The 21,410-nt window shown below is 41.9% G+C and overlaps 1 protein-coding gene across 1 annotated transcript; it reads left to right on the top strand.

Annotated features, from left to right (window-relative positions):
* Nucleotides 1-9,162: 9,162 nt before the first annotated feature.
* On the top strand, nt 9,163-20,346 carry PGRMC2 (progesterone receptor membrane component 2). The gene is made up of 3 exons (XM_086746632.1): nt 9,163-9,518; nt 18,229-18,384; nt 19,130-20,346. Exons 1-3 carry the CDS (start codon nt 9,167-9,169, stop codon nt 19,225-19,227), a joined length of 606 nt encoding a protein of 201 aa, XP_086602758.1. The 5' UTR covers nt 9,163-9,166; the 3' UTR covers nt 19,228-20,346.
* Nucleotides 20,347-21,410: the final 1,064 nt, after the last annotated feature.

Raw genomic sequence — 21,410 nt, 5'->3', positions numbered from 1 at the left:
AGGTTCTCCAAATAGGAACAAACATGATCTCCAGACAGTATGAATGTCTCTTTCACAATACTGGCATGCATGATTTTGTACCTTTACTGTCTAAACAGAAATTATCTTACTCAAGGCAAAAGAGGCTCTAACACCCCTCTGTAAAAAAGATGTTGGAGTGGCAGTATATCTGCACCACTGGAGATACACGCATGTGCAGTGTAGATATTTTTGTTATTTTTCACCTCTTTGCAGGCACTAACAGCACTGGAACAAAGAAAACAGGCTAGTCTGATTTTCAAGAGGAAACACTCCTGCACGAGCTTTCGGACGTGTCTGAACTCTCACGTGCACTTTGCACTGTCTGCATAACTGAATCGCTATTCAGCACATATTACTAGAAGGACTTGGTTGCTGTTACCATTGGAGGAAAAGTTTAGTCTCTAAAGACTTCCGCAAGACTGCATTGAACATAGATGTTGACAGGAAAGTTCCCAAATCCTTACTTTTGTTAAAGACAACCTCTCTCTCTGACTCTCTCCAGGCTGTGTCTGTCTAATGCCCCTCTAGCTTCCAATTCTAACAAACTCATTTTTAATTTGTAATATTGTATTGCTTCTTTGGAACCTGGATTTCCCATTTGGATTCAGCCTAGCCTTGGTCATTATTCAAAATGAAAAGGAAGAGCTGCGGGTGCAAAGAGATAACATACGGATACATACACACGAAGCCTGCTTTTCCAGTGTCTTGTATTTTATTTAGTCATACACACCCCTGCTAGGTGACTGCAAAACACAGGTCAAGGGCTCCTGTTTTGCTTTGTTAGTTTTATACACTGAGTTTCAAAAGGTTTTAATAACAAAAGATTTGCAAGGTATTTTAGTCTAACTCATTTGTTGCCACAGTATCTAAAAATCTGCCAGGAATGTATTGAGGAAAGTGTGTATTTAACAGCAGGGTAAGCTTTAAAAGACTTCAGTCCCTTCCTGCTCAACCTCCCTCTCCCTGGGTAGCGCGGGCTAGCTTGGCAGGCACGATTGTGCTCATATGATACCGGAGCAACCATGTGACTGAGCAGCTCTGCCATCTCAGCGTAGCTGCACCTGACCCCTGACTGAGTAATGTTACCATCACCTACCCTACATTTGGTGGTCTTTGTGTCTGTCTCTCCCAAAAGGAGGGATGTAAAACACACGCACTGGAGTGTTTTGCTTACACACCATTTTGTTTTCCTCAGTGATTTCTCTTTTTCTGGCAGTAGAGAACAAAGGTTCTCATCCTTGTAATATAGGAATAAAAGAGGAATTGGAACGAGAGAAATAGTTCACGGTACCCTTCATTAAAATGTTCCCTGTAAAATATAAAGGATCGGGTTCATCTGTTCTAGAGGACTTCAGGAACAATTAAACCTGCCGGCTTATCAGGCTTACACCTGCTTTTTATGTGAAGTAGAAACTCTGAAGCTAGCTTCAGATACTTTCAGACCGATATGTATGGTCAAGAAAACATAACCATAACATAAAAATTACATTATTCTTCTTTCCAGATGTCTGTAACTTACCTGCTATACTATACAAGTTATTACTTAGGGACCTCTACATCAGTCTTCATAGAATCTGTATCTGCACATAAACTTTAGATGCTGAGAACTATTCATTACCCTTCTAAAAAGTGTCATCTTTCCTCACTCTTTCTCACGCCATTAAGTTGTCAGTTTCTTATCCCTTTTTTGTGTAGTACCTGCAGCAAGTCTTAGAATTTGGTGTTCCTCTTTTGCCTCTCCACAGCGATGTCACTGGGAATGAGATGCACTTGTTTGCTATCTGTAGCAATGGCTTTGCTCAGTCTCCTAACTGGCCCTTCCATACTCAGAGTACCTGCAAAATTAGAGAAAGATAATACATTAATCAGAAATTCAAAAGAAAAATGTTGCCTAGCTTCTTTGTGATAAAAGCCCCAGTTTACAAATTTTAACACAATGGCCATGCTGTCTTTCAAAGCAAGGGGAAGGTAATCTGTTCCAGTAGAGCAATTTCTTCAGTCAAAGAAAATAATATTTTGTAGACCCTGGTGACAATACCACTTATCAGGGAACATGACTGTTAATAACAGAAGTGACCCAGGAAAATTCACCTTATTAACTAAACAAATCAACCAAAATTCTGGCTGCATAAGAAGTTTGTAAGTATTATTTATTAGAAAGTAGCAAAGGCTACTGATGAGTTGCTGATGTAATTGCTGCTACCTGAAAAGTATAATCTGTCTGTACTCTGCAACTTCCTCCCTTTTCCTCATCAAAAATAGAAAAATAGAAAAAGAAAGAGCAAAAACTGAAAAACATGGACTTTGCCATAGAGGACTTCAGCAATTTACTCCTCACTTTGAATGTTTGCCAAAGAACATGAGCTGCAAGCGCGCACGGTTTTCACACACTCGCCTCCAAAAAAAAAAAAAAAGATTTACAAGGGCAGACTGACTTTTGTTGGCTTTGAACCCCGACACATTTTGCCCAATGAAGAGGTCTATTACCAGCAGCCTAAGTTATGACTTAACTCTATCTCAGTTCCCCATTATGTGCGAATGATGTAGTTCTACAGATTATGACAACACACTAAAGAAAAGGCATCTAATCTTATGGCTATGATTAGATAGGTCATTTGTGCCTATTTAAAATCATTAAGTTGCAGCTGTGACACATTTACACTCGGTTGTGTATTTACCATTTTCCCCCCTCAGTAACGATGTGGACTTTGGGATGGAAGAGAGGCAATAAACTCCTGCATAAGCTGCTTAAATGGCTTTTGCCCTTAACAGAAGCCAATCTCTCTAGGAAAACCAACACTGTAACAGATACGGCTAAAAAATGTGTATTAGCTTGAAACACTGGTTCCTTCACTTTGACCCTGTGCGTGCACCTGTGAATTCGTTGTTGAAAACTCCTAGGATGGCTAGCAACCATTTCAGAAATGAGCCCAAAACTGGACTGCGTAGTCTATTTCCCACTGCTGCTTATCAAACACAGGTCTGCTTCTATGGTCAGGTTTGTGAAAACAGGGGTTCATTAGCTGTTTCTCTGAACAGGAGCCTAGCACAGTCCATTAAAAAAATTGTGACTGAAGACTGAATAGAATATAAAAAGCCTCAAAAACTTAATGGAACTGAGATGGGAAGGCAAGTAAGCAGGACAAAGAGATACAAGAATGTAGAATAGAAGGAACACCAGTAGTGGCCTACTTCTGTTTGTGCTCTTTAAGGCACAGCTAGCAGCACTGTGTATCAACTTACGGAAAGAAGAGGAGCTGAGGTAGACACCTGTAGACAACCTAGCAGATGATGATTGTGGTGAACCAAGGAAATTACCACAGGAATTTTAAACCTAAGTGATATCATGCTACAGAACAAAATGTACATGTAAACATAGGAGTATCTTATAGTTAATCCCAAGACAGAGTAAAAACACACCCAAAAAAAGCATCAACTGAAATTGAGGTAAATCATTAGTTTTAAAACGAAATGTAAAGTGTCCGCTTTGGTGTTTCCTAGGGGGGGAAACAAACAACCAACCAACCCAGCTCGCTTTAAAACCAAGACAAGGTTACTAGTGTTATTAAATTTGGGAAATTAAAGCCACTGGAAAAAAAAACTCCCATTGATTTCACGGGATTAAACTGTATCACTGCATGGATAAGCATAATCTGGTTACTTAAGCACTTGGTTTGCCAGTGCTGTAGTAACACACAAGATACAATTCTGCCCAGTATGCAAAAGGTCATACCTGCATGGTCGAAATATTAAAATGATTTGCAGTTGCATTAAGGAGCTAAAATGATTTTCTGACTTTAATTCCACATTTTACATACACTATTTCATTATCTGTAGCGCTACAGTCCCAGCGCTGAGGCAAGATTACCCGCACCTGAGCTCATGAACTGCAATGTGCCAGCAAAACTCGACCTCCCAAGCCTCTGGACAGGTCTTATCCCCAGTCTGCTTGCTGCACTCTTACGTTTGCGTAACTTACTGGTTTTGTCTTCTTTGTGTTCCTTTATGGAGATGTGCTAAAGAATATTCTTCTGCAGCTCTTATGGAGCGTTTGTACTATCTGCAGATATGTCCCACAATAAAGTGAGGTTATATGATGTCATGACAGGCCTGGGCATTTAGTATTTGTCCTACAAGCATCCTGAGTCAAATATGAAAATATAATTACTTACTGCAGGAGCATGCCCTATTTATATTGAAAATCTACCTTTCTTGCTTACAGACGGCTATGCCTGAAGGCCTGCCTGGGTCCTTCCTCTACTGTTTCACTACAGCTTAATTATTATTATGATTATATTATCACTATTCTGAAGTTACCATTTGAAAACACAGCTGCATACATACAGTTGCAAATATCTCAACTGAGCTGTTTTGTTAAAAACCTGCCTTTGCAAATGCATGTGCATATGTTTTTCTAAAATGCATCTCTAGCATACAAGTCAGTAATTTACCTGACCAGATTTGGAATAATATATGCCAGAGCCACTGCGAGACCAAGAGCTGAGAGCCAGAGTAACCTGAGCTTCCCATCTTTGAAGGAAAGCTGCTCTCAGCTCCTACACCGAGCTGAGCTCCAGTAGCAGCATATCTACCTCTGGCTCTGTGGCAAGGCACTCCCAGTTACTCAACTGGTGAGCGCTTGACTGGTGCTCACAGGTTTCTTCTGGTCCCAGGCTGGACTAGAGAGATTTTTCTGTGAAGCACACCACTACACAGAGTAATTTTATAATGGATGAACAAAACTGTTTTCTTAGAGATTACCTTAATCTATTTCTCCAATATTATGACCAAGCACTTCATATAGCACACCATTTACACAGACTAAGAAATAAGAGTAGACTTCTTAACAATGAAAAATTGTATGTGTTGCTATGAAATTAGCTCTGAGGCTATTCATAATATATTTTCAAATTTTTGAAAGACATTTCTGAATAACTTGTATGCATTCAGCATTAAGAAACCCTGTGATGCGATGCTAAAAAATTACAGATAGGTCTACATATAGCATTTACAATAAATACTAAATAAAGATGTGTTAAGGAATGTAAGCAGATAATATTTTGAAATAAGACATCAAGCATTTTATTTACCTCAACGGTAAGCATTTCCAAGCTGTATCAGCTTTAAAAAAAAAATAATCAGTGCATGCTATACATCAAGCTGGATTTAAAAATATCCACAATCAATGGAGCTGATTGATTTTTCTGTTATTCCAAATTTACTGAGACATCCCTACACTCCTTCACACACAGTTCACCTCCTAATCTGTCCTGAACATAGCCTGTACTTGCAGGATAAGAGATATTTCTTCAGCTTCAAAATCAATGTAAAATAAACTTCAGCCACGACAGTGGCTTGTCTGAGAGCTCAATTTCTGTTTGTAAAGTTGTGCTCTCATTGTGCTTTTCACTGAGTTCAGTCTTCTTTCCGGAGACTGTAATAGGCACTGTTTGAAAAAAAAAAAAAAAAGTGAAGAACCTAACTCTGAGTTGAGGCATTCACCTCCTAATGGAAAAGTCATCCAGAAGCATCCCACCTGCTTATCTCTGAAAAAAATGTTACAGAATTACTTCAAATGTCAAGCAAATAAAGTAAGGGGCAACTCATCTACTTGCGAAATTCTTAGGACAAAGGTGCAAGAGCCTGTCATACTACACCTGCCACATTATAACACAGAAAGCTCTCTTCTGAAGAAGAGAAAGTATATTGATATAGAAAAATATTGAACATCTAACACCAGCGAGCAAATAACTTTAAAAGACACGACTGTTTTGTCCTTGTTGCTAGAACAAATCACGTCAGATACGGCAGAGAGACTGCTATGAAAGTTAATAGCTATGAACGTCCAAGAATTAGAGGATAAACAAGTAACAACAGATGAGATTGCATAAGAACATAGTGATAAATTATTCATTTTCTACCCATTCTTCAATTTTTTTTTAGGTAAAAAAAATAAAATTAAATAATTACTCAAGAATAATAAAAGCTATAACATGCAATTATAAACTTGGTAATATTCTTTCATGTGTATTTTTTCAGGGCTCATTAAGCTCTTTAAGGGAAACTGATACACTATTTTGCTCTTCAGATCAAATCCATACGAATGAATTAGCTGTGCATTCATTTCAGAATCTGGAAAATTTTGAAGGGTTTTTTTCCATAGGTAACCCAGAACGCCCAATTTTCCTTTCACTCCTCTACTCATATTACTGTATTACTCCAGGGACACTCACATTTATATACATTAGCAACACCTCAGCTCCCCAATCATGGACCAGGATCTGTGACAGCTGTCAATGAGATCAAAATAAATTTGATTCACACCAAAAGAACCACCGAGAAGTGTACATAAAGAACAGCAGAAGCAACAAAGTAATGCTAAGAGACTTCTGGGGACCCTTTACCAGTTGCAGGTTTATAGAACATAACTTTTAGACTTTACAGGGATAGGCTTTTTGCCTTGCCAAACCATAGACAGCTGGGGAAGAAACACTGGAAGGAGTCATAGCGGAGAAACTGGTTTTTTTTCTGGCATTTCTCTGGCAGGTGAAGCCAACAGCGGAGTAGCAAAATTTGAATTAAGTTGAAACTAGTCTGCCCCGAGACAGGAAGACATTCACTTGTCGCATTTGCATTAGCAGATCATGAGTGCTTCTGTCATGTAATGACGGTGTTCTGGCATTGAAGGTGCCTGCAGCTGCACCGGGACCTTAACTTCCTCGGCACTTTGTATCTGGACGTGTCTGAGGCGTACACTAACAAGGGGGCAACCAGCCAGTGCCTCTCCAGTTCAGGATTTTCAGTAGTTTCCATCTGCTAGGTTTGGAAATGTTCTAATCCAAGTATACTTAGTATTTGTACTATAATATTTCTAATGTATTTATCTATTTTCTAGTGTTTAAATTCTTTCAAGTAAAATTCTTCTAAACATAAGTCTTTCAAACAATTTCATTTCCTTAGGGTGGCTTCCTGGAACTCCTCTTGGTTGCCAGCTTTTATCTGGGGATCAAAAATAGCCACCGTTTTGTTGCGCTAGATCCAAGGCTCACAGAAGCAAATTGAGGTATCCTAGCCAAGCCCAGGTAGCAATATAATCTCTTAAGAAGGCATTCAGAACTGACAAATGAAGGCTAGAGCGCTTACGGTAGCCACGCTGATTTCAGAAAGTATCCAAAAACATCTGAAAATATAGCAGAACACCAAATTCAGGCGGTGGAAAACCATGTGTTTTCAAAGAAATGTCTAGAACTATTTAGCCAGCCTGGATGAATTTAGACAGAAGATCTCGGTAGGAAGCTGGGTGAAAGTACTTCACATCTCTTACTACATGTTTTTGTTTTCTGAACCCATCTTTAAAATAGAAAGGAAGTTAAGAAAACACAGTAAGATATTGTGGCAAATCTAAATTAAACTCATGAGGGAAAGAAATCTGGAAGGAAGAGTGCAACTTCGTCTTTGACCAGCTGTGCCCAGACAATCCAAACGTGTTATGATTCTGTGATAAAAACTGTCGTCAACCACAATCATGCTGCGACTTGCTAAGATAAAAGGACTTTCCTAATAGTGTTTATTTACACATATATTAAAAAAGCTTGATTGGTTGAGAGGAATAGTAGCATTATTTTAATTGCAGGTCTTTAACTGGCAAGAACTTCATCCTGTTTCCTCACAGAGGTAGTCATTACTGAACTCGCTCAGAGGACAGAAGATTAAACACCTAATCATTACACAGGGTGTTGAAAATGCAAAGCTTTATGTAAATGCTAAATATCTTTAATGTTATTTTCCACCAGGTCGAGTCTCTTGCACTGTCTACCAGTCCTTGTGAAAATATTTGAGTTTTCCTGCTTTTATAACTGAGTTATGTAATTGGGAATTATTCTTAAGGCTGATGTTGGGGCAGGGATGCTTCAGCACCACGCAGTCACGTGGAATAACAGTGCTTCTCACGTCCAAAGTACTCTTCGTACCACATTCCACGCGCAGGGCTGAGACTGGCTTACATTCCCTAGGCCCAGTCACATCTGCAGAGCCGCTCTTCAGTGTCATTTGACGAGACACTCGGTTTCGCTTGGGAACACATGCACAAGATGAGAGGCACAGAAGGGCTGAATTCTGCCCAGGTCCTTGTCTTCTCTCTGAGTGTCGTCGTACTGAGATGATCTACGTGCACTCACTCTCTCCTTGAAAATAATAAAAGCTTTATATCTTTCTCCTCACATAACTGAGCAAACTCACTGCCAGGGCATGGCTTGTACTTAACAAGATATTCTAAAGCCATCTATGTGCTGCCGCTGCTACGTTTCACAGCACAAGGACCAACTCTAGTGGATTAGCCTACTGCTAAGTAACAGTCCTGTTTTCTGACAGCAGAAAGTGGAAGGGTGTATTTTACCCCGAGTGCACCAAGCAGCCCCTTGAGCTACCTGCAAAGATTTTCCCTCGCAGCCCCGCTGCTCTCTCACCTCCGGGGCACGCCCGCCTTCACTCAAGCGGGACAGCAAAACCACCTCCGCCCCCGCCGAACGGCCGCTCGCCGCACCACGGTGCCCAACACCGCCGGCCTTGCACCCTTTTCCCACCGGTGGAGACCCCCGCCGGCCTCAGCCCCCTCACGCCACAACCGCCTCCCCTCCCTCTGCTTTTGCTGTCGCAGAGCGGCGGTTGCCCGCGCACGAAGGGAAGCGGGGCGGCAGCAGAGGCGAGCCCCGACCGTACCGGTATGGCGGCGGCCGCCCCGCGCCAGACCCCGCCCTTCTCCCCCGCCAAGCTCCCGCCAACGCCACCTGGCCCCGCGCGAGACCCGGAGCCGGGAGGGCGGGGGGGGGTGAGGGTGGGGGTGAGCGCGCATGCGCGCAGGCGGTGGCAGCGCCTCTCGCGAGCGGAGAGCCGTTGGGCTGGCGGGGCGTGTCCGCACCCAATTCGCCCGCGGGGCGCCAGCCCGCCGGGGGCGGTGCGGCCTCTCCCGATCACCAATGAGAAGCGGGAAGAGCTGGGCGCCAACCCGCCGGGGGCGGTGCCGCCTCGCACGGTCACCAATGGGAAGCGAGTTGAGCGGCGGGCGGGGGCGGGGCTTCCGCCTGGCGTCTCTCCCTGGGCGCGTTGGGGCGGGGCCGTCGGGCGGGCGGGCGCTGGCCTGGCAGTGATGGCGGACGATGGGGATGGGAGGCTGAGGACTGAGGGGAGAAGCGACGGCGGCGAATCGCCGGCCGGCGCGGCGGCGGCAGCAGCGGTGGGGGGTGAGATGCTGCTGAACGTGGGGCTGCTGGCGTTGGCGCTGCTGGCGGCCTACCGGCTGTACCTGCGCTGGGGGACGCGGAGCGGGCCGGGGGGCGCGGCCCAGCAGAGCCAGGCCGCCGCTCTGCCGCGGATGAAGCGGCGGGATTTTTCCTTGGAGCAGCTGCGCGAGTTCGACGGGGCCCGCAACCCCCGCATCCTCCTGGCTGTCAACGGCAAAGTCTTCGACGTGACCAAAGGCAGCAAGTTCTACGGGCCCGGTGAGGGGCCGGGGCGGGGGGGGCGACAGCGACGGGGGGGGAGCGCTGACGGCTCCCGGGCCTGACCCCCGCCTTGGGGGGCGGTGGGTTTCGGCCTCCCCCGGGCCCCTAGCTTTATCTCGGGCGGCCAGCCCCGTGCTGGCGGTCCGCACGCCTGATCGCGCCGTCGTCTGGGCTGCCCGCGGGGGTGGCGGGGGGGAAACGGCCGTGCCAACCGTCGCCGGGCCCGGGTCCCCACGGTCCGCAACCCCCGCCTAGGCCGGCCGGGCTGCCCGGGGTCTAACGGTCGTTTTACATAGGCGGTGCAGAACCGTTCTGGGTTCTGTTGAGGCTTCCAGCACGCATCCAGTTTTTCAGTTGCCTAGATTTGGAAATACAATGTTTAATTTTTTTTTCCCTTCTATCTTTTCTAGTAGGTTTCTCAAGTGCAACTGAGCAGTGCTTCTTTCATTCTAGCTCTTAACGGTTCAGGAAAAAAGAAAAAAAAAACAACAAACCCTCTGGTTGCTTATTTAAGTGCAAATGCCATACTGAGTATGAATTTTAAATCAGGAGAGAAGCAAGCAGGGACAGAGCTTGGGGATGGATATGTTGCTGCCGTTGAGAAGAGTGCAGGAATCAACCCATTCTCTTCAACAGAAAGGCAGACAATGCAGTTCTTTGTAGCAGAAAGGTATACTTAACAGGTTCAGAAAAGTATGCTTCAAAGGCAATGTTATTTTTCCATATTCAGATCGTAGATTGTGAAGCTGCAGCATGTTTTCTCGTAACAAACAGTGTTCTTAATAATGAGGTGGATAAATTCACTGGTGAGCACTGTGTTCACATCTGCTGCCAAGGGAAGTGAGGGTTATGACTGATGACAATTTTCTTCCTTAAACCAGTGGTGGTTTGGAAAACTTGATCTAATCAAATTATGCAGGAGTCTTCATAGTAGGTATGGCAAGTGTCCTTGTATGAGGGGTGGAGGAGAGAGAGGATACTTTTTTTTCTCCCCAGGAAATAGTTCAAGTTAAGTAATTATTAAATAATAATCTTAGGTTACAAAGAAAAATACACAACTGGCACGTTAAGAATCTTTGGTTCTTACCAGGGGAGTGACAAGCAGTTTTATGGTTGAACTGTGCTAGTATTTTGTAACTCTTGTTACCCTCAAAGGTTGTGATACCAGCTCTGCTACCAGTCGCAGAAATTGAAACTGCCGTGATTGAATCAAAATGCTTTTCTGACCGGGAACAGTAAAAGTTAACAGTGGAATCTAAACGACCTTGCCATATCTTTTCTTGTTTATTGACCAGTAAAGCTGAGAAAATGCAGTCTGGTGTGCTGCAGCTTTCGTGATGCTTAATTGGGCTGGTTCTTCTGTTTCTCTCACTTTAGGGGTTTTTAAGCTGAGACCTATGTGCTGATCTGAAATGCAGGTAATATGTATGCTACATGTGTATGAAACTTCAAACACCAATAAGCTGACAGATTACTTCATAAATCACTCCATGAAATAATACCGAACCGTAATCTAAACATTCACTTGAACACCTTTGTATATCTGACGTAAATTAAATTTTAAACTCTTCACTGTAGATACTATCACTGACGTGCATCCTCAACCTCTGGAAGTCTGCTATTGTGAGGAAGCTAAAGCTTTATGTTCTCTGACATCAATCTGCTTTTTTGATAACTGTCAGAGCTGGTTTCCCTAGAGGAGTGGCTTCTAGCTTTTTGCGGAAAGGGGCAAAGGCTCCCCCCTCACCCTGTAGTGAAATATGGCCTTTTTATAACAGAACTAACATCGTAATTGTCTCTCAGATCTCTGGTACTTGGGACCATGCAGGTTAGGATAGTGATGCTCAACCTTTGCATCAGCAGCTGTGTGTTTTCTGCCAGATGTGTTCATTTTTGAATCATGCTGACGTGATTTACCCGTACGGATGCGTGTCAGGGAATATTTTCTTGCAACTGTTTCGTGACTGGAAAAAAAAAAAAAAGCTACTTAGGTGGTTTGCATGCCTTGCAGCCATGATTGAAAGCTTGAGTTTCTTTAAAACTTTACTTGCAAAGTTATTTTCCAAAATGCTTTCTGCGATAGTCCTCTGTCCAGCGAGTATACACTTTGTTTCAATGCTTAACTTTTAGTAGTATTAAATACCACCTCTGTTCATGCCCAGATGAGTAAGTGGCCTAGAATGCTTTGCTTGGTTATTAATTTTAATTAATTAACTTTTCCTTTATCACCCACAAACTCTAAAAGAAATAAAGTAAATGATTAGTGGCTCACTATTAAAAATACCATGTAACCAGAATTTCAGAGAAGCTGATTTGGGGTGACTTCCCCATCTGTCATCACAGCTCATGACTTGGTGTCTAGCGTGTGCTGTGTTGGGTTTACATCTTCGTAATATTACGAGACACAGTTTACACTGTTTCATTTATCACAACCTTTAATTCCATGTTTATTTGTATCAAGATTCCTGGGAGTATATTAGTCAATAGAAGGGCATAGTAAGGGTTAAAATAATGTTAGAAAAATCTTAGTATTTAGTATTGAAATTGGCATGCCAAGATAATGCTGTAAACGGGTTTTGATTAACTTACCAAGTACTTTGTGCAGTTATGAAAAATACACAGCTTTGAGCATGACAAAGCAAGATTATATGCAATCTAGCGTATACAACTGTTCCACGTCACATCTTGGTTCTTAATGTTTCATGATTTTTAAAAAGGAATCGATTTCCTGACTTTCCTTCGCTGCAGTACATTGTCGCTGTCAACTCATTTCTCATCCCACTCTTGTCTTTCAAAGTGTCGTGAAGATTTCTGCTTTCCAGTTTGCCAAGAGGAATAGATTAGGGAGTAGTAGTTCCTTCCACAAAAAAAACTCCCATCATAATTCATTTTTCATGAGGGGAAAATTACCTTGATGTCATGTTGCAAATCCAGTGAAGAACTGTGATTTCTGATGTTAAGTACTTGGAAAAACTCTGTAGTAAATAGCTGTCAATCTGATGCTGTCAGACTTCCTGTGGAATTGAGTGCTGTAAACTTCATTGTCCCTCTGTTTAAGAGATGGCACTGATGCTTTTCAATACATCCTTTACAAGGATATGGTTAGAGAGAAATGTTGCAGGAGGGATATATATGTTGCACCTGGAGAATTCTGTTAAGGGTGGCCTTATCTTAAGAACACAACAGGCCAAGAGTTTATGGATAAGACTGGGGGGAGAGAAGTGCTTCCTGTTAGGTGTGTATCTTCTCTGTGGTTTTGATGTTTGTCAGCTCTTTGGTGTCTGTGTAACGGAGGTGTATCTCGCTCTGGGACTCAGCTTTTCAAAGAAACAGCGTTTCTGGATAAAGAAACTAAGTTCCTACCAGAAGAAGTAAAACTGAAACGGTGTATACGTGGATATTGGCAAGAGATTGTTTCCATACTTCTGATAAAAGGGAGTAGTGCCCTTGCCACCAGGATGAAGGGGTTGTTCCATCCCCTTAGTCCATGTGCATGGAGAGCAGGGGCCAGTAAAGTGGTTTTGTGCAGGAAGACGCATCACTCACTTCTGCTTTGTGTATCTGTCCTTAAAATTTGAACAACTGTGTGTTTGGTAAAAGCTCTATGTAAATCCCTAGTTCCTGTTTAAACCATTCACGTTCTAGTCACTTGAGGTTTGAGGGGCCTAATCAAGCAGGTATGCTCAAAGCAAGATATGTGACAAAGCAAGGATGTGATAGTGGCATCATTGTTAATGACGTATAGATGTTACATCCAGTACATAGCAATGTAGCTCTTTCATTTAATGAAAAAAAAACATTGTTTGTCTTGTTATGAAATAAACTAGTGGCCAGAGCACTTGTCACTAAAGCAAGATGTGGGATGTAGGGCCTCCTCAAGTATGGAGCTGTCTTCAGGAATATCCTGACCACTGAACTACAGGCTCTCCTAGCAGGGCTCCTTGTCTGCCCCTGTAGTTGAAATTGTGTCATTGATTCTTGCACTTTTTTTTCACAGAGGTAAAAACAAAGCAAGCGAAAGAGAGAGCAAGGCCCTGGGGTCTTGTGCCTAAAAAGTCAGGTTTAGACCCCTCTTTCTAAGCAGTTCCCATCTGAGCGTCTAGACTTTGTGGATCGCTCTCCTAAGAACACTTACGTTCCGTGCAAGTTGTAACTTAAAATTGATCCCCATCTTTCCTTTCACGTAAATTTGGAGCAGTAAAGTTAAATTTATGTCACCTTGAATTCCCAGGGATAAAAGTTATTAGAAAGCTGCTGCTTTCAAGCTGCATCTCAAAATGGCTTTGTCTAATTTGTAGCTTTTTCATTCCCTCATGAAAGATGCAACACTGAACAAACGTGTTAGGATACGGATGGAAAATTTTAAACAGACAGTGGAGATTTTGCTTTGATTTGGAGTGGAAAAGGTAGATAAAGTGGTGGAATAGTGCAGCTGTCAATAATTTTGTGGTCTGTCTCCCTTTGTTCCTTTAACTTGCATTAAAGGGGAGATTAGTTGTTATTCTTGTCTGCAGTTTAAGAAGTGTCTATGAATTTTTAAGCTTCAGACAAAACTGGGTTTTATTTCCCGTGTCTGCATGGAGCTCACAGATGCAAAGAACATCTGGTACGCTTTGCATATCTGGTAATTGCTTGGAAGTGCTTTTTGATTGCTTCAAGAAACCAAAGCCAGTTTAAAACTGAACCTTGTTAACCTGTGCAGCTTCTTTAGAGAACTTGTCTGGGCCTTGTGAGAATGAATATAATTCTTAGATTACAAATCACTTGATCAGATGTAAAGTCCACATGCTATCTGTGATGCAGTCCCTGTGCTGACACTTGGAGCAATCCAAAGTCCAGTGTGCAGTGTTCACCGTCATCACTAGTCTGGGAGCTAGTATTGAAGAAATTAAATCTTCATTTGAGAACCAAAACAGAGCTGGGAGGTGCAGAAATCCTGAGTGCAGGAATTGGAACAGTATTTTTACTGTCTGAAGAGACTTTTTGATTTTGCCAATTATCAAGCATTTATTTGTGAATAAAGATGAATGTCAGGCTGCGATGAGATGTCAAATTCATCAAGGCAGGCAGATTTTTAACCAGATTCTGAAAGAAAGTGAGGATCTGCAGGTGGTGGGTAGCAACATCTTGCTTAGAGAAAGGCATACTTGATACAAGGTAGAGTTGTGAGGGGAATGAGGTGTTTTTACAGAGGAGAAAGCCAGTGTATAAATATGGTGGTGTAGATGTAGAGATAGGTAGGCAAATATGTAGTCTTGATAACTGGTCTCAGTGCTAAAGTGAACAAAGTCTCTGAAACGAAGTGGTTTAATATGTGAAAGCACTGAAGGGAAGAAAAGCGTTCTTCAAGGAACAAAGTTTTCCTTCATGTAAGGCTCACAGCTATGGTACTTGGCTACACATATGTGTTTTAATGGGTTTTGACACCTTTTTCCCTTTGTTGTTGTGAGATGCCAAATAGGAGTGGGAGGAGAATTTTTAAAATAAATATTTCACTATGAAAGAGCTAATTTGGGAGCACAGCAAAAGAAAAGCACTGAGATTTTGTGATAGGGTCTCGAAAAATCAGTTTGGTGTACATACCTATGCTAATTGCAGTCTCTTCAGTATGTGTATCATGGCATGGTGCAATCAATAATTTAGAACAGGAGCCAGTCTAAACAGGTGTGCAGACAAAAGGAAAGGAAAGAAGGACTTGGGTAGGGCTTGCAGAGTAAATTGCATCTGGTCATGAAAGAACGCTGGGAGCGTGTCTAAGATTGCACTAATGGCTCCACCTCAGAATCATGTTCTTGAAGTGTATTTTGTCCCCAGGCTTCTCGTTGCTGGCACCTTCCTGGGTGCTTCTCCAAGCACAATGAAATCTGATATGCAAAGTACCTTTTTAAGACTGTTGCACCAGTATTTATATAAAAGTGAATAATAGACTAGGGCTTATAGCAAAACCCCAGACCTGTATATTCTATATTAATATGAAATGCTATACTTAATCTCTGTGTAAAAGTATCTGAATGGAAGCTTTAAATCTTGAAATAGGTTGCTCATACTGAGATCTCTAAACTCATGCTTTAGCAACCCTGCAACGGAGGTGAAGCCAGGCTTGCACTTTTTTTTTAAATAATCATAATTCAATATTTGCCTTTCAGTAAAGGATTAAAGAATGGGACACATTTCCAAGTTACCTTTGCAGAGCTGGAATTTGAGATGCTGTCTACCAAGTCCAAAGGCTCTTTATTACTAGTTAGCATTCTGTTGAGTGGTTGGACCTGGCTGGATGCTTTCTCTGTGACTCCTGAATACTTCTGTAGTAAACATGCCAGAATGTTAACGTTAAAATGCAGTTTTAGAAAAGGGAAAAATAATATTGGTATAAGAGCATCTGACATTACAATATATTTGCAGAAATTTTGCATCCATTCATCTTAATGCAAACTGATACATTCTAAAAGCATTCATGCCTTCAACTAAAGATATTATTGCAAGGGTGTTCAGGGCTTGATACTGATAAATATAATGTAATTCTCTTTTTAATATAAATAATTGGAATCAAGCTGATGAACCAAGAGGTGGCATCTCAGCAGATGCTGTAGAACTCCCTCACTACAGGCAGGGTAGAAGGGAAGGGGAACAGTGTGTTTCTCTAACTCTGGCTAGCCAGAATTTTGAAAATGCATTATGCAAATAGCTTGTAGGGTTTATGGAAATATTTGTTTTAAACACTTCAGAGAAAGGAAAAACTGGGGACTCATTGTGTGTGGTCTTTGTAAGAGCTGTTTATAGCTCCTGTGTTCTTCATTCAGAACATCAAAACTAGATCACTTGAATGATGGCTATTTCAGAATGAAGCAAGGCTTTCTGTGTGAAGAAGCTATGTTGCAAATGACGGCCACCACTACCTCTTACAGTGTTTCATGGGAAGTGACTGAGCATGCAAAATGCGTAGATTAAATATCTTGGTGTAGGATTGATTTCAGTCTCTGAATCCTGTTTTTCAAATAAACAGTTAATTCAGGATACAAGTAGGAAAAATAGAGTTTGCAAGCCCTCGACTTTGTTTCTCTTAAACAGCATAAATGTAGTCACTGATCGCAGAGGCAGTTATTGTGAATGCCGTTCCTGGAGCTAAATATCTGAAAGGAGGCGCATGGAGATGCTGTTAATCCTCATGGTTGTCTCTTACAGCCAGATTTGTACAGTGCAAGCTTCCAGTTGATAGTTCTTTCTCTGATGTGTACTTCTTGTGAAATTTTGCTTTTAAATCAGTTGGTTTATTTCCAGAGAGACAGAGGAATTGTCTTTGGCATGCAAGACACCCTTCTGTTCTCAGGTTTGACTGTAAGCAACTTGTAAGTGCCAAGCACTCCAGGGTGGGGAGGCGACACCAGTTCTGGTGAGGATGCAGTTTCTTCTAATCCATATGGTACCCAGGTTCCGTGCCTCAGGAGTTCTCCTTGCTGCATTCAGCCTCTGTCTCAACCCTGAAGTCAATGCCGGGCGAGAGCAGATAGGTGTGGTGGCTGGAGCAAGCGGCCTCGGAGCAAACCAGCCTCTTGGAATGATTTCCTGTGGCTCGTCCTGGTGCGGAAGAGGTCTGAGGTGCTACGGCAGGCAATAGAGGGGGTGAAGGACAGTGAGTTGCCACTTGCTTGCGTTCTTGCCCGTGAGTGCTGCCTTTTCTTCGAGCTGACGGCCACTGCCATCTTCCGAGAGGTAAGCCAGAAAAGGGTTCTGGCCTATTTATCTTCAAGTAGTGACCACTCTTTAGAAGGCCTTGGGCATTTCCCTGTTGCTTAGCTGCTGTACTTAGTGCAGAAAATTTTTAATTGTTTTTCCTGTCTTTCATTTAGCTGAATTAAGGTGTTTGGTTTTAGGTCAAGAAAATCTAAGATAACAATTTATTTAAGTTCTTTAGATACATTAAAATTTGGGAAAGCCAGTTACCAACAATAGTCCTCAAAGTTGTTGGTTTGCAGATTGTCTGGTTCCCTTTGTAATAATATTTATTTGACAGTCATTGCTCAAAATTCTGTAAGCATCTTTTTGCTGCTTTTCATCAGTCAAAAAGCACACAGGAAGTCATTGCTTTACATTCTTAACAGGAAGATTTGTGCAGTTTTCAAGAACAGTACAGGATAGGAGTATGGGCGATCTGCTGCCCAAAATAAATGAGGTTATTTACGCAGAAGTAAGAAATATGTCAAAAGACACGCTGTCTGTCAAGTATATAGAAAGCTGTGGTGGTTCTGTAAGTGAAATGAAATTATTAATTAGCACTCTTAAGTTCTATTTATTGATAAAATTCAATGGATTTCTAATTAAGATGTCTATACAACTTGCTTCTATTCGTGTCTGACTTGTAAATATCCTATGCTTTGCTTACTAGAAGTGTGTTTCTTTTGAATTCCAGCCTCCAGTCCCTTTTGGAAGTTACATCAACTGACTTGCATCAAATCACAGGGATTTTTCCAGATATCCCTTCAAAGCTATTTTCCTCATTCTGCTTCTCTCAGCAGACTTTATCTCCTAGGGATACTTAAGATTAAATTGCAGTGCTGTTGAATGCCAGACGGCCACGGTGTTGAAACTATTCCTGTTCCCATCACTGCAGGAGTTTAATGTATGGCTTCGACAGACTATATAAAAAGAACTGAGATTGGTCACCATAAAAAAGGACTTGAAGGTATCCATTTTGTCTTTTTGTTTTCAGAGGGTCCGTACGGAATATTTGCTGGCAGAGATGCCTCCAGGGGACTAGCAACTTTCTGTCTAGATAAAGATGCACTCAGAGATGAATATGATGACCTATCGGACTTAAATGCTGTACAGATGGAAAGTGTAAGAGAGTGGGAAATGCAATTTAAAGGTAAATTCTCAAATTAGCAGCACATCTTTAGCTTAAGGAAACGCTTTTAATAAAAATGACTGATTTGGGCTTGGGGCAGCTTTTAAAGAGATACTGACAGTAACAATAATGCAATGTCATTGTCGTAGGAAAAGACCAGGGATTTCAGGTCTCTCTTCCATAGAGAGGATCCCGCTATATCCCACTTCAGCTTTTTCAGCCTTTAGTTTTAAACAAGCAAGCTGTTCTCTTTTTGGCTCTTCAGCACAGAATTTCACTCTTGAATCTCGCTGTAGCTTAGCTGATGGAATTCCTGCTCACAGGTTGTTGGCTTTGGATGCCAAGGAATTAATTATGATGAAGACTAAGAGTTGTTTTGAACAAGTTTGTCTTGAAATGATTTCTCAAAAGTACAGAAGTTTGCCTCTGGAGGGAGGGGGAGTTATTTTTCACATGTATTGAAATCAAACAGGCTGAGGGAATTTGTGCCGGTTTTAATAGCAGTGTTTTCAGCCACAGTGGGATAAAGCTTGCCTGATTAGGGCAGGAGAATTGAAACAAAGTACTCAAAGTAGAGACAGTAGAGAGCAGCAATAGTAGCAAGATTGTTTTAGGAGGCTGAACTTGCTGATATATTGCCATCAATTTCAGTAATCATCAGGTTTGGAACCTTAGTGTGCAGGACAAAAAGTGAATTTGCAGCAGTGCAGGCTAACTACCAAATGCAGCTGTACTTGATTGTAATGGAATCATAAATCTCTTTCAGAAAAATACGACTACGTAGGTAGACTCCTAAAACCAGGGGAAGAACCATCAGAATACACAGATGAGGAAGATACCAAGGATCACACTAAACAGGAATGAACTTTGTAAACAACCAAAGTCAGGGGCCTTCGGAACTGCAACCTCTTATTCCCCATCACAGAATGTCCTGCATCTTTGGGTACAGTTCATCTGCTGCGAAAAACATTCAACAGGTTTTGTACAAGGAAAATAATATTCTCACAATTGAAGATTTGACTACTAGGCATTATTTGTGCTGCCAGACCTTTTGTTGCAGTTTATTTGTAATGTCTGGTTAGGCTTCGTTAGTGAAGAGGGGCCAGGGATTTAAAGGCAAAATGCTATTCCTTTTTATCAGTAAGCTGAAGCCTTCAAATAGTATATATTACAAGCTCTCTAAAAGACGTGAGTCTTCAAGCTGAGTGGAAGGTTTGAATCTTGTTTCATGTGTGTCTTCTTCTTCAGCATTAAAGACAGATATAGTCATGTACATCAGTATCAGTAGGTTAGACTACTGAAACTGGTGTTAAAATGTGAATTTCCAATTTTGTTTTGTATGTGGGCGGTAGTAGCCCTGGCAGAATACTTCAGTTCTCTAAGAGAAGTCCATGGAGATTAGGATGGGGGTAAAATTCAGCCTTTTCTCAAAAGGATTGGGTAAAACTGTTTCCTCTGTGACAACTGTTCTCTGAAGCCTGCCTCTCCCCCCTTTTCCCATCCTCTAAATCAAAACAAATATTAATTGTGCCTTATTTCGCTTACATAGACTTGAATCGTTTTAAGGGACAGCCCCAAAATTGTGGTTTCATAGTCACTACAAGCAGCATTGAGACTGAAGTTAGAATGTTCTGTTGACTGGAAAACCTTGATGTCATTCTGTGTATAGAATGTAAAAGAGGAATACTCAGTGTTACTGCCATATGTTAATACTACATATACTTAAATTAGCATTGTGATGGCCAAATGCATCCTCCCATGCTTCTTTTTAAGTAATTACAAACACACAAAAAAGTCACCCTTCCTCCTCTTCCAGAAGCTGCCTAACTTTTGGGAGCATAGCCTTCACACCCCTGTAGAGTGAAGGGGCGTGCGCGCGTGTGTATGTGTGCGTGTCTGTCTGAATGCAAGACTTGGGAGGGATTGTTTCTGCAGATATTGTAAATACGAGTACCATTTTAATAAAGCATGTACAATACCAAATGTGCTGTCAGACTTTATGTAGAAGCTGTTAAGCGGAGCTGGAATATGATGGAATACAAAATAAGGGGAAGAAGTCTTGGATATGAAACATCCATCGCTGTTACTACTCTTTCTTGTGGTGTTGTTTTTCCTTTCAAGTCACAGCTTTTGAAGAACCTTGAAGACTTAGTCAGGTAAGCTGTATTTAAGAGAATAAATCTATACCAATGCATTTATGGTTAAAAAAAAAAAGTGATGTAAATAAAGGAGAAGCATTTTAGGAAATTGTGTAATATACAGTAAAAGGAATGTGTTTCATGGCACTAATAGGACAGGAACACTGGAGATTTATACACGGGTATCACTCAACATAGTGTAGAAATCTCACCGTCTGTTCTGCTAAATTCGTAACGGTGACACTATTCCGTTCATGACTTGCAGCTTTATGGCTTACATCTGTACCTCTGCAGATTTCACCTGTGATAAGTCTACAGTAACAAATTTCTATATAAACATTCTCTTGAACTGTAAACTGTGAAATTCCAGGGAGTACTTCCTTTTTATTACTATTTGACTGAAAGAGATTTATATTGCTGTAAATGAAACAAACGAACGTCAGTCCCCCATTGAATCACGTGTAACTCACATGTCCTAGAAGGCAGGTTGAATTCTCTTCCTTGCGTGTGCAAGCTTGGAATAGAATAGTTTTACCACAGAAGAAGAAACAGAGCTGGAGCCATTTCTCCGTAGAAGTTAGGTCACGCTTGCAGGTTCTTGTACAGGCTGAACAATCCGGTCAGGCGCATGGCTGCTCAGCTGCTGACTGTAATTCAGTAAAGCACTGGTTTCTGCTTAGGTCACATCCTTGTACAGCTGAGCGCTGGTGTAGTGTCCAGGCTTCGCTTTGCGCATTAGTACGGTAATGAAGTGCCTGCCCATCACCTAACGCTGCTGGAAGGCTGGGGATGCTAGTGTAACTAACCACAAACACACATGTTTTAGATAGAACCGTGGGAGCTACTAAGGGATAAAGAAAAGCTTTCTTGCATAGGATGGGAGCCAGGAGTACTTAAACACCAGTTCTT

Source organism: Chlamydotis macqueenii, chromosome 4 (assembly GCF_036417535.1).
Source record: "Chlamydotis macqueenii isolate bChlMac1 chromosome 4, bChlMac1.mat, whole genome shotgun sequence".
NCBI lineage: Eukaryota > Metazoa > Chordata > Aves > Otidiformes > Otididae > Chlamydotis > Chlamydotis macqueenii.
This window is presented reverse-complemented; position numbering and strand designations above follow the sequence as displayed.